General features: G+C 43.8%; 1 protein-coding gene across 2 annotated transcripts in view; it reads right to left on the bottom strand.

Annotated features, from left to right (window-relative positions):
- Positions 1-13,395: 13,395 nt before the first annotated feature.
- Positions 13,396-14,377, bottom strand: part of LOC106809395 (deleted in autism protein 1 homolog) — an 11,297-nt gene continuing 10,315 nt past the window's right edge. For both annotated transcript variants that reach the window (XM_014812461.1, XM_014812462.1), the window contains exons 8-9: positions 13,989-14,132; positions 13,396-13,647 (exon numbers count right to left, since the gene is read on the bottom strand). In XM_014812461.1, the coding sequence (XP_014667947.1) occupies positions 14,067-14,132 (66 nt within the window). In that variant the 3' untranslated portion in view covers positions 13,396-13,647; positions 13,989-14,066. The remainder of the gene's footprint in view (positions 13,648-13,988; positions 14,133-14,377) is intronic.

Raw genomic sequence — 14,377 nt, forward strand, 5'->3', positions numbered from 1 at the left:
CCATGGGGGCTACCATGTTGTAATCGTCAATATCATCGCCACCGTTGCGGACGCAAGACCTTTTTCCATAATTTTATAGTAGAACGAAAGTAACAATAGACTAATCTACAATGCCCTGCATTGTTCACCATATATTATTTTAACTTTTTCAATTGGGCTTTTTGCTCTTCCTTATTTTAGTTACAACTGCATTACCTTACAATCGCATTCACGTTACCACAGGTGTTGGAACATTTGATATAAAAATTCAAATCGTTTCGCGCATCAAAAATACACACAAAAATGATTTATATGTGCTCGCGTACGTTTGGATTAATGATCGCTCAGTTGTGCACAATTCGCAATAATCTAGCGACGTTCACTTAGTAAAAGATGGTTTATTAATTATTGCTTATACTGCTCTATGATAGTCTGACCTGTAACATCATCAATTCATTAACTATGGATACCAAAGCCGAAATGCTTGCTCTTCTCGCTAAAATAACGGGCACCGACAAGATGGAGTCAGAAGAAGAAGTCAAGGAAAAAGTGAACATCCCCTTGCCTCCGTCGACACTAGATGAATTTCTGGAGCAAGAGAAACTCCGAAGTTTCCCAGAGAAAGTAGATCTACCTGAACTAGTCGTTGGTAAGTTATATTCACATGCTGAGATACCCCCTAACCATTTTAAATGCATATTCATCACAAAATATAACTCCTCTCAGGGGCGTGTACAGGGGAGGTGGTCCAGGGGGTCCGGATCCCCCCTGCTCGCGCAGAAAACGCATCTAAGGGGGTCTAATTTCAAAATGTTTCTGGGGGAGGGCCCCCCAGGCCCTCCCTTCGCGTGCTCGCAAGTTTGGGTTACGGTTAGACCCCCCCCCCCTGGTACAAATCCTGTACACGCCCCTGCCTCTGGTGAGATATTGCGCATGCGCTAACACACTAACGTAGCCAGATTGTGTACTGGCTGGTATACGCAGCCGGGACCTCACATGCAAGGTCTTCCTCTTATTTCTTAAATGATGTCTACTGCTGAGATGTTATCATAAATCTATGCTAGGATAACTCCTCTTCATTTTAAATGCACAATTTTTGCAAAATACGATTGCACTCGAAAGATATTGCGCATGCGCGCGCACCGTGTTGTATTGGGCGTGCAGTGCCGTCTGAGGAAAACTTCATAATATAGCTCGCTGAGGGGGAGAGGAAATTGGAGACTGAGGAAAGGGGGCAAAGAAGATAGCTGGGGGCGGTAGAAGAAAGAGCCTGAGTGAGGGACAAGGGAGGCAAGGGGTAGGACGCGAGGGCATAAAGTATGTGTTTTGTACCCTACATGATAGGGCGCTCTCCTAATTCTAAACACAGGTCTACAGATAAAAATCCATTAGGGAAATCTATGCTGAGATACCCTTTAACCATTTTAAATGCATATTCATAACAAAATATAACTCCTTTTGTGAGATATTGCGCATGCGCTAACACACTAACGTAGCCAGATTGTGTACTAGCTGGTATACGCAGCCGGGATCTTACATGCAAGGTCGTCCTCCTATTTCTTAAATAACAGCTACAGATGGAATGTTATCATATAAATCTATGCTAGGATAACTCCTCTGCATTTTAAATGCATAATCTTTGCAAAATACGATTGCTCTCGGAAGATATTGCGCATGCGCGCGCACCGTGTTAGGCGTGCAGTGCCGTCTGAGGCAAACTTCATAATATAACTTGCTGAGGGGGAGAGGGAATGGGAGACTGAGGAAATGCGGCAGGAAAGATAGCTGGGGGCGGTAGAAGAAGAAGGAGGTTCAGCGAGGGACAGGGGAGGCAAGGGGAAGGACGCGAGGGAATAAAGTAGGTGTTTTGTACCCTACATGCTAGGGCGCTCTCCTAATTATAAACACAAGTCAACTGATAAAAGTTTATTAAAGAAGTCTATGCTGAGATACCCCCTAACCGTTTTAAATATATATTCATCACAAAATATAACTCTTCTGGTGAGATATTGCGCATGTGCTAACACACTAACGTAGCCAGATTGTGTACTGGTTGGTATACGCAACCGGGACCTTACATGCAAGGTCTTCCTCCTATTTCTTAAATGATGTCTACTGATGGAATGATATCATATAAATCTATGCTAGGATAACTCCTCTTCATTTTAAATGCATAATCTTTGCAAAATACGATTGCTCTCGGGAGATATTGTGCATGCGCGCGCACAGTGTTAAGCGTGCAGTGCCGTCTGAGGCAAACTTCATAATATAACTTGCTAAGGGGGAGAGGGGATGGGAGACTGGGAAAATGCGGCAGAGAAAATAGCTGCGGGCGGTAGAAGAAGATGGAGGCTGAGCGAGGGACAGGGGAGGCAAGGGGAAGGACGCGAAGGCATAAAGTAGGTGTTTTGTACCCTACATGCTAGGGCGCTCTCCTAATTATAAAGACAAGTCAACAGATAAAAGTTTATTAGGGAAGTCTATGCTGAGATACCCCCTAACCATTTTAAATGTATATTCATCCCAAAATATAACTCCTCTGGTGAGATATTGCGCATGTGGTAACACACTAACGTAGCCAGATTGTGTACTGGCTGGTATACGCAACCGGGACCTTACATGCAAGGTCTTCCTCCTATTTCTTAAATGATGTCTACTGATGGAACGTTATCATATAAATATATGCTAGGATAACTCCTCTTTATTTTAAATGCATAATTTTGGCAAAATAACATTTCTCTCGGGAGATATTGCGCATGCGCGCGCACCGTGTTAGGCGTGCAGTGCCGTCTGAGGAAAACTTCATAATATAGCTTGCTGAGGGGGAGAGGGGACGGGAGACTGAGGAAATCCGGCAGGGAAGATAGCTGTGGGCGGTAGAAGAAGAAGGAGGTTCAGCGAGGGACAGGGGAGGCAGGGTGAAGGATGCGAGGGCATAATGTATTTGTTTTGTACCCTACATGCTAGGGCGCTCTCCTAATTATAAACACAAGTCAACTGATAAAAGGTTATTAGGGAAGTCTATGCTGAGATACCCCCTAACCATTTTAAATGCATATTCATCACAAAATATAACTCCTCTGGTGAGATATTGCACATGTGCTAACACACTAACGTAGCCAGATTGTGTACTGGCTGCTATACGCAACCGGGACCTTACATGCAAGGTCTTCCTCCTATTTCTTAAATGATGTCTAGTGATGGAATGTTATCATATAAATGTATTCTAGGATAACTCCTCTTCATTTCAAATGCATAATCTTTGCAAAATACGATTTATTTCGGGAGATATTGCGCATGCGCGCGCACAGTGTTAAGCGTGCAGTGCCGTCTGAGGCAAACTTCATAATATAACTTGCTGAGGGGGAGAGGGGATGGGGGACCGAGGAAATGCGGCAGGGAAGATAGCTGGGTGCGGTAGAAGAAGAAGGAGGTTGAGCAAGGGACAGGGGAGGCAAGGGGAATGACGCGAAGGCATAACGTAGGTGTTTTGTACCCTACATGCTAGGGCGCTCTCCTAATTATAAAGACAAGTCAACTGATAAAAGGTTATTAGGGAAGTCTATGCTGAGATACCCCCTAACCATTTTAAATGCATATTCATCACAAAACATAACTCCTCTGGTGAGATATTGCACATGTGCTAACACACTAACGTAGCCAGATTGTGTACTGGATGGTATACGCAGCCGGGACCTTACATGCAAGGTCTTCCTCTTACTTCTTAAATGATGTCTACTGATGAGATGTTTTAATATAAATCTATGCTAGGATAACGCCTCTGCATTTTAAATGCATAATCTTTGCAAAATACGATTCTCTCGGAAGATATTGCGCATGCGCGCGCACCGTGTTTTGCGTGCAGTGCCGTCTGAGGCAAACTTCATAATATAGCTTGCTGATTGGGAGAGGGGATGGGAGACTGAGAAAATTCAGCAGGGAAGATAGCTGGGGGCGGTAGAAAAAGAAGGAGGTTGAGCGAGGGACAGGGGAGGCAAGGGGTAGGACGCGAGGGCATAAAGTAGGTGTTTTGTGCCCTACATGCTAGGGCGCCCTCCTAATTATAAACACAGATCTACTGATAAAAGTTTATTAGGGAAATCTATGCAGAGATACCCCTTAACCATTTTAAATGCATATTCATCACAAAATATAACTCCTCTGGTGAGATGTTGCGCATGCGCTCAAATACTAACGTAGCCAGATTGTGTACTGGCTGGTATACGCAGCAGGGAGCTTTCATGCAAGGTCTTCCTCTTATTTAATAAATGATGTCTACTGATAGAATGTTATTATATAAATCTATGCTAGGATAACTCTTCTTCATTTTAAATGCATAAACTTTGCAAAATACGATTGCTCTCGGGAGATATTGCGCATGCGCGCGCACCGTGTTAGGCGTGCAGTGCCGTCTGAGGGAAACTTCATAATATAGCTTGCTGCGGGGGAGAGGGGATGGGAGACTGAGGAAAGGCGGCAGGGAAGATAGCTGGGAACGGTAGAAGAAGAAGGAGGCTGAACGAGGGACTTACCTTGCATGTAAGTTCCCCGCTGCATATACCATTCAGTACATAACCTGGCTATACGTTACTGATTTAGCGCATGCACAATATCTCACCAGAAGAGTTAGATTTTGTAATTAAAATGCATTTAGTATGGTGAGGGGTATCTCAGCAGAGGTTTCTGTAATAAATTCTTATCAGTAGACGTGTGTTTTTCTCGATGATATTTATTTTAGAATATACAAGATATATGCCGTCATTACAATAGACGATAGAACTGTGTGTGTAATAGAGACAGCTTCGCCTTCTCTAATTCTCTAATTCAGACATTCTTTAAACCACCGTGATGCGTACATGTATGCGATATGTTATCCTTCAAATTCAAATTCAAATTCAAATTCAAATTCAAATAAGTTTTATTGCTCAAATAACTCAGATACATTGGACAAATAATTATAAAAATAATTATAAAAATAAACATACAAGTACTGCAATAATGCATAAATAGCTAAGGGAATAGAATGGGGGTAGCAATTATAGTGATAACACCTTTTAAGTTGATAATATATATCCATATACTATTACTATAATATAATTTAATATACATATACATATATATATATATATGTATATTAAATTATATATATATATCACAAAAATATAATATATATATATAATATAAAATAATAAATATATATATATATATATATCATGATCACAACAGAGAACTGCAAGGACCTGGAGAGTATAGATAGTATCGTACAGCTTCTTCGCCTCTCCGTGCCTCTCAAGCTGTCCGCCTGCGACAAGTTAATGGAGAGTGCGTTGAGGCTGCAGCAGCTCTCCGACACGCTCGTCTGCAGGTATCGCGTGCAGACCGACGACCCACCGGCCGACCGACACGCCGACATCGCGAGGACGTACGACAAATTCATCAACCGCAAACGCGGCATTGTCGCCCCCGTCAAAGCGGAAGTCGCCACCGCCACACTCGAAGATGCGAGCTTCCCCGGGTTCGATGCGCATGCGCCGACGCCCCTGCCGTCGGCCGTCGACGCTGGAGACATTGTTGCGCGCGTGCTGCGCGCGCAGCGGTGGCCGCCGAAGATCAAACAGCAGTGGCGCCGCCTGTTGACGTCGGACGCGGCGCTGTGCTTACTTCACGACGTCTTCTGGTGGACGTTTCTGGAGACGTGCGAGGCGTCGCGCGCCGAGAGGGAGCGCCACCAGGCGAATCTGCGCGCGCGCGTCGCCGAGAAGTTCGTCTGCGTGTCGGTCGGCCACCGCGCCAGCAACGACGACCGTTTGCTGCGGAGGCTAGCAGATGTTCTCGCTCAGGCTGTCTTCGCGACGTACTGCGCCGCCTTTGCCGACTCGCACGCGGTGTTTGACGCAGGATTCAAGGCGGCGCTGGCGGCGACCGTCAGTGATTGGATGTTCGGCCTGCAGGTGGCGCCTCGTTCGTCGATGTCGTGGGACGTTTGCGCCCTGGGCCACGAAGCTAACTTACTGGGCGATAATCGGGTAAGCGTGGATATGCTGTCCATGTTTGTTCTTCATCTTCTCTCTCTCAGTGTCTCTCCCTTTTTCTTTCTTTTTGTCTGTCTCCCCATACACACCCCTCCCTCTCGAACCAACTCTCCTTTACGTTTTCTCTCTCCTTCTATTTCACTCTCTCTCTCTCTCTCTCTCTCTCTCTCTCTCTCTCTCTTAATTTCATAACCACCTCATCAAACATTTAAGTCAACCATCATTAATTCTAACGAACGTATTCCCCTCCTTATATTATTATATTATTACGCTACGTGCATTTCAAACGCCCTAGTTGTACCGTGAGTAAATATCTTAATATATATAATGTATAAAAATCACGTAGAATGAGGCCGTCGCGTCGGTGGGGCGAGCCGGAGGGGCCTCTACCACATCGCAGAGATTGCTCTTACGTCACAGTCACTCGCCCAGGGTCGTCAACGACAAGTTACCGAAGCATCCTTTATTCAACACTCGTGGTAAGAATCGCATGACGTCACATGCCAGAGAGCCTGCGCCGTCTCTCTAGGCGTACGCGCATTATCTGTCATGTGAGTTTGACGAAAGCTCACGTGCAGTATCTTTCGAATGAACTAATAATTAGTTGAAGTGATGCATTTAAAATAGAAAGCAAACATTCCTTGCGGGAGTTTGATATGAAAATTAAATTCCGATGCCTCTCTTCAATAATGATAGGGTGCCCTAACTGACATAACAATAATAAAATTTAAATGAGCAAATAGATGGCGATATTTGAACTAGTTGACACATAGAGTGTATTGCAGCCTATGAATAACTAATATGAATTGCTATGAATAACATTGTAATTTTATTGAAATATGCTTTAACTTAGCCGGCACACACCCACCAGTCATGTTAATAATCATAATGCGTCTAGTCGCAATGATAGTGTTTTAAGCATAGTGGGAGGACTGTGTGTCCGCACATGCAGAGTATCTGCCAAATATAATAAAATCTCGTTGAAATTATGTTTTTATAATGCACAGCCAGCATGCTTCGCAGGGGTGGTCCCAGAAGGCTTAGCTCCCATTAGAGAAAAATCAGTAACTTCGTCACGGAAGGATTTCATTTGTAGCGACGTACCAGTGACATATCGCTCCTACTCGAAATGCGAGTTTAGACCCACAGCAGGAGTTGTTTCACCCTGTTGGGAACCTTTGCCCCTTCCCCCGAGGTGGGGGTGTTTACGGGCAATCTAGTGCTACTTCCTGCCAACGATAACTTAGTATATTGTTTTTATCAGGAGTGAATAATAATAGATTATCACTAGATTTATTATTATTCACTCCTGTTTTTATCTATAATAGAAATGAACGATTTGGGTGGCGACTACAAATACGCGCATTCGTACTGTCACACTATATATACGTGCGTGCGTGCGTGTGTGCGTGTGTTAGTGTGTGTGTACGTTTTTACGCAATACGTATACGTGTGCGTGTATACGTAGTAGTAAAATATGTTATACGTACTATAAAGAGGGACTAAAAACAATGTGTTTCCTTTCACTCCTAGCGGTACACACAATCGGCGAGTATAGCCGACATGGCTAATTGTGTGATTCTGATATTTCCCCTGCAGCTAAAGGCCCCCTGCTGGAGGAGCATATGCAATCGCTGAGTTTATCCGAGGAGAAGCTGCCCCTCAGAAAACACCTGATTCGTTTTTCGGTGAAAGCCGGTCAGGTTTCCGGTATATATATAACTATATCCTGATTTTATTTATATATATATATATGTATATATATATTCGTCAGATCTCTTGTCTCTTGCTCCGCTTTCAACTGGCATCATGTCTCTAATCTATCTGCACAGAGATAAACACTGTGTAGACATGATGACAGTCTAGGCATGGCGGTCACGTGATTTTAATTAACAATAACAGTTACAAATAATTACTAAATATTAAGTATTAATCGTAATAATAATTACTAAAAATTAAACCTTTTTACTGAAAATTAAAGTTTACCAAAATCATCCTTTAGGAGCATTTTTTCGCTTTAGCGAGTCTAACCGATCGACCAGGCTGTCATTATTCGTGCTTTCGTTCACGACCGTCTGTCTCCAGGCGCAGACGATGGTGGCGTTGCGGCCGCACTGACCAGCCGCAGACTGATGGTGGACACGGCCCGGCAGCAGGCTGGACATCGGGTGAAGACCGTGGCAGACCTCATGGACATCGAGATGCGGCGGAGAACAGCTATGCTGAAGGTATAAACGGTAGGAACCCATGATCATGACCGCGCTATCTAGGCATTCCTATTCATGATTACCGAATGCACAGACGTGTTCAAAGAAAACGTTTAATAAGATATTAAGGCAATAATTACCGAAAAATACGAAAATAGAATAAATAGAATAATAATAAATATGATAAAATAAATATAATAATCATACGAAAAATTTAATGTAATAAACAAAGCAGTGAAGAAGAAATTTATGAAAGGATTAAATTGTTTAATGAGTGTGGGGTGAAGCCTTAAGCACAAAGCAGTAGCCACAAGAAAAGGGAATGTACTTACGCAGGTGATAGAATCAGAAGTGAATAGAAACAAAGCAAACTTTCTTTTTAATTACTCGCAATGAAGTGGAGATACCGTACAAGTATCTGTCCTGTAGCTGAAAGCGAGGCGGCCTCGCACATTGTGTTCTGACGTTGTGCCGAATTTCACTCACTCACAGATCAGCATCCTAAAGAATCAGCTTCAAAACTACATGAGCAAGCAGGAGATACGCATCCTCTGTGAGCGCATACTCAGCCGACGCGAGGAGGAGGAGCCGTTAAAGAAGCTCATCCGCAGACTGAAGAAGCTGCGAGCGCGGGGGACGACAGCGGCGGCGGCCGAGGATGTTGCGGCGACGGAGGAGGTCGAGGTGACGAGACCGTGACGTCACGGAGAGCGTGAGATCAGGTCAACGCGATGGCTGCCAATGACCGATCACAACAACCGCAACTAGTAGCAACACACAAGCACGCACGCACGCACGCACGCACGCACGCACGCATAAGCCTGCATGTACATGCCCACTGTTGTAACGAATATAAAACATTTAAACAACAATATTCTCTCAAAAAGATTTATTATCAAATCTGTCCCCGAATGATAACACATAAAATAAAACAATTGTAATATACCGTGTACACACGTTCTAAAACAAGCTTTTGAAAGAATACCGTTTGTCACATGAATCGCCGTCTATCGTATAAAAACATACCCGATGCTACACGTATGCTATAATTACTCTGTGCTGTCTAGAAGCAAGCATGCTGGTGCAGAACATATCTATGTACAGCCGCTCTATAAGTGACTAGACGTTTTTAAGCTGGTCTCGGCCGATTTGTAACGAATGCAAGAGGCGTAAGTAGATGGTGTGTATGAGAGAGGTGGATGCCTAACTGCGACGGTTGCTCGTTATATTCAAATAAACTTTAAATTCAACGCCCCTAGAGCTAAAGAACTAAAAGAGTGTGATCGTGTCAGATTCACTGTGTTGAATATTTCGTTTCGATTCACTTTACCGCTGAAATAAAATATCAAGAGCGTATAAAGAAGGCGTATATAGCCTTATTTATACGCTATTGATATCACCAGGAGTAAGATAATATAGGATATCCTACATAGATAATATAGGATATCCTATATTATCATACTCCTGATATCATGAATACCCTGAACTGAGACGATTAGTGTGATGCTCATCCGCGACTGCCACAGGCTGCGATTGGAGGCGAAATGCACGCACACGCGCCTGCGCACGCACACCAGCAGAGGACAGCCACCGCACACTCACTACGTGCCTGTGTAATATCGCACAAACGCACAGGTTCTGGTTAGACACACGCTAAACGGGTCAGCGTAGCTACGAACGCAATGTGCTACAATTATACATTACAGACACGACGAAATCATCGCCACAATCCAGGACCCGGTTCCACAGGCGTGGATTAACTGTAACTCTGAGCTAGTAAACTCCGAGTTAAATTTGGGTTTCATAAACATGGATTAAATCCTGAGTTAAGTAACTCAGAGTTAGGCATATTTAACTCAGAGTTAAAGTTAATCCACGCCTGTGGAACGGAATTTAACCCTGAGTTAACTTTTAACTCAGAGTTAAGGAATTTAACTCAGAGTTAAGAGTTAATCCACGTCTGTGGAACCGGGTTCAGTTAGAAATCAAACGAATCGCCACACAACTGGTGCGCACACAATCACAGGTACAGATATAGGCGCGATACTCGCGTTACAAATACGGTTTCAAACTCGCGCTTTCGTACATTTACGACAGATTCAACTAAAAATCCTATACTAACGAGCCTGCTAACACCACGAACCTATGCATGCTAGTCCGGATAGGTTCATGTTCATATTTGGCCATCACATATCCATATATGGATGGCATCATCCAACAAAAACATGGCGGATCGTGGAACGTAATGAACATTCCTGAACATAACGCATCGCTGATCAATGTCGAACATGTGAATTGGCATCTACGGAAACATATAGATGAACACGAAACAATATGAAGGACCCGTGGCTGCACTCCTGGGCCAACATTTAAAAACTGATTATTTACAGTAATAATGATATGGTATCGGTTTATAATACAGTAAATATATACCCTAGTAAAACACAAGCTAAGCCAGCTATTTCTCTATAACAGTGTGAAACTCCCACGGCAACTTTACAGCCCAACTTGACCGCCGCTTACGAATAAATTGTGTTTACATCTACTGAACATACAATCACGTGTACACGAACTCTATGATATAAAATAGCACGATGAAATAGTCTAACTCTCTTCACTCATACTAGAGATTCATGGCCTTGCACCCACTGTAAAAGCGGCTACAGACGCATGCCTCGCAATAACTACTTAGAATAATCCTAAAATACACAGAGGAAACCACGATAGGTTTCTCTGGGCGAACTCTCGATAATGAGAACCAAAGATCATATAGCGCCATAAGCTCTATATACTATCTTATAGCCTATCCTATACTACTCTAGGCACTATAGCCTATGGAGCTATATGATCTTTGATGAGAACCAATAGAAATGAAAGCGTCGAATCGTGTTGCCATGGGAACACAGCTGCAATCATAGATATAGAATACCGATTTTCCGTATTACAGATATCTGTATTCTATATATATGCCGAAATACTGCGCGAACACAACACCGTCCATATTATTAATGCTGTCATGAACTGACGTAGGGTGCAAGACCTATCGATATAAACACCTATAGATATGGCGCCTAGGTGGCGCGTCTTCCTAACCTGTGTTTAGATCTATAGGCCTTGGTAGGGTGTGCATGGTAAAGATATTATGATACTCATATATTAATATATTCCTATTGGCTTCATGATTGCATACGTAATCAGAACGCGCGTCATGCGCTGCTGACGTCACAGTTTTATGTGATTGCATAATGTATGGGATAAAAGTAGCGATTATGCTAGCTTCGCGAGCTATTATGCGAGTTTTCAACACGGAGAATATATTACGCAATGCGAACAAAAACGCACACGCGACAAGCTAGTCATGATCATGCAAGGCGGCAGACCTAGCTTATACCCAGAGCTGCTGCTGCTGCTGTTGCTGCTGCTGCTGTTGCTGCTGCTGCTGTTGCTGCTGCTGCTGTTGCTGCTGCTGATGCTGCTGATGCTACTCCTGCTGCTCTTGTTGCTGCTGCTGCTGCTGCTACAGCTGTTGTTGTTGTTGCTGCTGCTGCTACAGCTGTTGCTAATGCTGCCGCTGCTGCTGCTGCTACTGCTACTACTATTACTGCTGCTGATGTTACCGCTGCCGCCGCCGCCGCTGCTGCTGCTGATGCGAATGCTGCAGCTGTTGCTGCCGCTGAAAAGGAACTCGCGTTTGATTGACATGAGACGCAGCAAAATTATGCTGGCAACCGAATTCGAATTTGCTTACTGTATGAACATGAGCCAAACAACAAATGCTTGCTGTTGGCTTTGTTTCATCGATTAAATGTGCTGACATATTTATAGCCACGCTTGCATTACGACACAAGCATTCGTGACGTGGGACAAGACTGGTGGGAAGAAGGGACGTTCAATTTTCACGTTACGTAAGACGTAGTAAAACACTACGCGAAAATTCACGCTGCATAACTCGCTCCTCTTGAGTTTACAAAAAAGTCTAAAAATACTCTAAATCTCAGTTGAATGGCTCGTGTCATATACTGACTGTCGTCGCTTGCCGCTCGAGATCCGCCATGTTGTCACATGAAAACAACGTTAACATGAAAACACAATCACAAGTAACCATCAGAATTCGCAAGAGAATTAATCACAGAACATTAGCCTTTCTAAGCAAGACGTAGCACGCAGTGCACGGGCAGCAAGAACATACGCTGCCTTTGGCATAACAAAAATCTTAAACGCGAAATTTGTACGAAACGAACCCTATCTGGACCAGTAAGTTTAACTAAACGATATGACGCACGATTTGAATTCGCAGTCATCACTATGAGCTATATACGCACAGCTTCATAGTTTAATCAGCACCTCTATATCTCATATATATATATACTGTTCGTGCCAGTATTGGGCTTTGCTAAAACTAGGTAAGAGGGCCAGCACATCGCGTACGAACCCATGTCATTAGCATCTCCTCTTGCAAAACGTAGGGAGATTATTAACCGAAAATTAAAATTATTAATGAAAACCGATAATTAACGGTCTACATGACACGGTGGTGCCTTCATTTAGTTTCATCAAAGTCTGATTGTCCGATAGAACTGATATATAATTAGAATAGTAGATAATACTGATCTATTGTATATACTCTTGATAATCCCATTGGTAATGGATTGTGGTAAGAATACGACGACGCATTGCCACGATACGAAGTGAAATATTCGGAGACAGCTCAGAGAGAGTATGAAACTCTATACAGCCCCCACAACAGGTAAGAAAGTAATCCGGCCAAAACTGATAGCAATACTTTGAGGAGACATGTTGTCTATAACTCATCCTGTCCATTAAATACGTTCCTGTCTATGAACGTTAATGCTGTGTTGAATAAGAAACTCATAGTACACAAATTAAAACAAGTTTGTAAAAGTGATCTGAACTGTGCCTTTGTGAATACTGTGTTCAATGACCCGTGAAAATGAACACAATTTAACAAAAGGTTAGGCCCATTTTAGCTGCTATATAATGCAACGCAATGTAATCATACTTGTCACAAAGTGACTACAAATGAAAAAATGCTGTTTGAATGGTAGAATAGAATACATCTCGCCATGTCAGAAAGTAGGTGCTAGCCACGAGTGTGAATATGCTAGAACGAATACTCCTATTATGCATAAATTTACTTCAATGTCTTGATACCACAGAATATTTTTTTTTTAACTGCGCATCCGTTCCACACACCTGCTTGGCTAACTTCCATCACCGCAGTAACCCTCACGCAAAATCTCCAGGATAGTCATGTGCTGAATCTTTCTCCTTGCTCTCTTCCACGGCCTCCTTGTCCTGTTCGGATGCCTCCTCTCCCACGTCACCGTCTGCTTCCATCTCCTCTTCCTCATCCTCAACCTCATCTGCATCCTCATCCTCATCATCCTCAGCATCTTCCTCCTCGTCAACTGCAAACAGCAGAAAACTACGGTTACAGTATGAAGAGTGCGAGTGATTCCCAAAGCAACCGGTGCATTCTAACATTGCAGACCAAGTGAAGGCCTCCACACTCCCTCCCTCTCTAGCAGCTCCAGTGCAGAAGTGACACAACGATAGAAAGGCCAACGACAGCTCCTCTTGTGAGACTTACTGAAACCACAAGCATTGGGAACTACTGCTAACTGCTATTACAGGGCCCTAGCATTGTAACATGCACACCTACCGTCACCACACACATACATGCACACCTACTGGCCCCACATACATACACGCACACCTACCGTCACCACATATATACATGCACACCTACCGTCGTCGCTCGTGTACTTGATGAGGATTTCGTCAAGCTCCTCGATGGCCTGAAGCCTTCCTCCAGCACCCGTTTCCTCTACACACTCCTGCAGTAGCTCCCCGACCCGCCCCGCATCCTTCTCCGGCACGCTATGCAGCAGACCTGCGACGATGGAGAGAGAGATAGATATATATATATATAAAGAGAGAGACAGAGAGAGAGGGGGGAGAAGGAGAGAGAGAGACAGAGAGCGAGAGGGGCAGAAAGAGAGGGAGAGAGAGAGAGAGAGAGGGAGAGAGAGAGAGAGAGAGAGAGAGAGAGCAGAGAGATAGCGCGAGAAGAGAGGGAGAAAGAGAGAGAGGGGGGGGAGAAAGAGAGAAGAGAGAGAGAGAGAGAGAGAGAACGTG

Source organism: Priapulus caudatus, unplaced genomic scaffold (assembly GCF_000485595.1).
Source record: "Priapulus caudatus unplaced genomic scaffold, Priapulus_caudatus-5.0.1 Scaffold350, whole genome shotgun sequence".
Classification (NCBI taxonomy): Eukaryota; Metazoa; Priapulida; class Priapulimorpha; order Priapulimorphida; family Priapulidae; genus Priapulus; species Priapulus caudatus.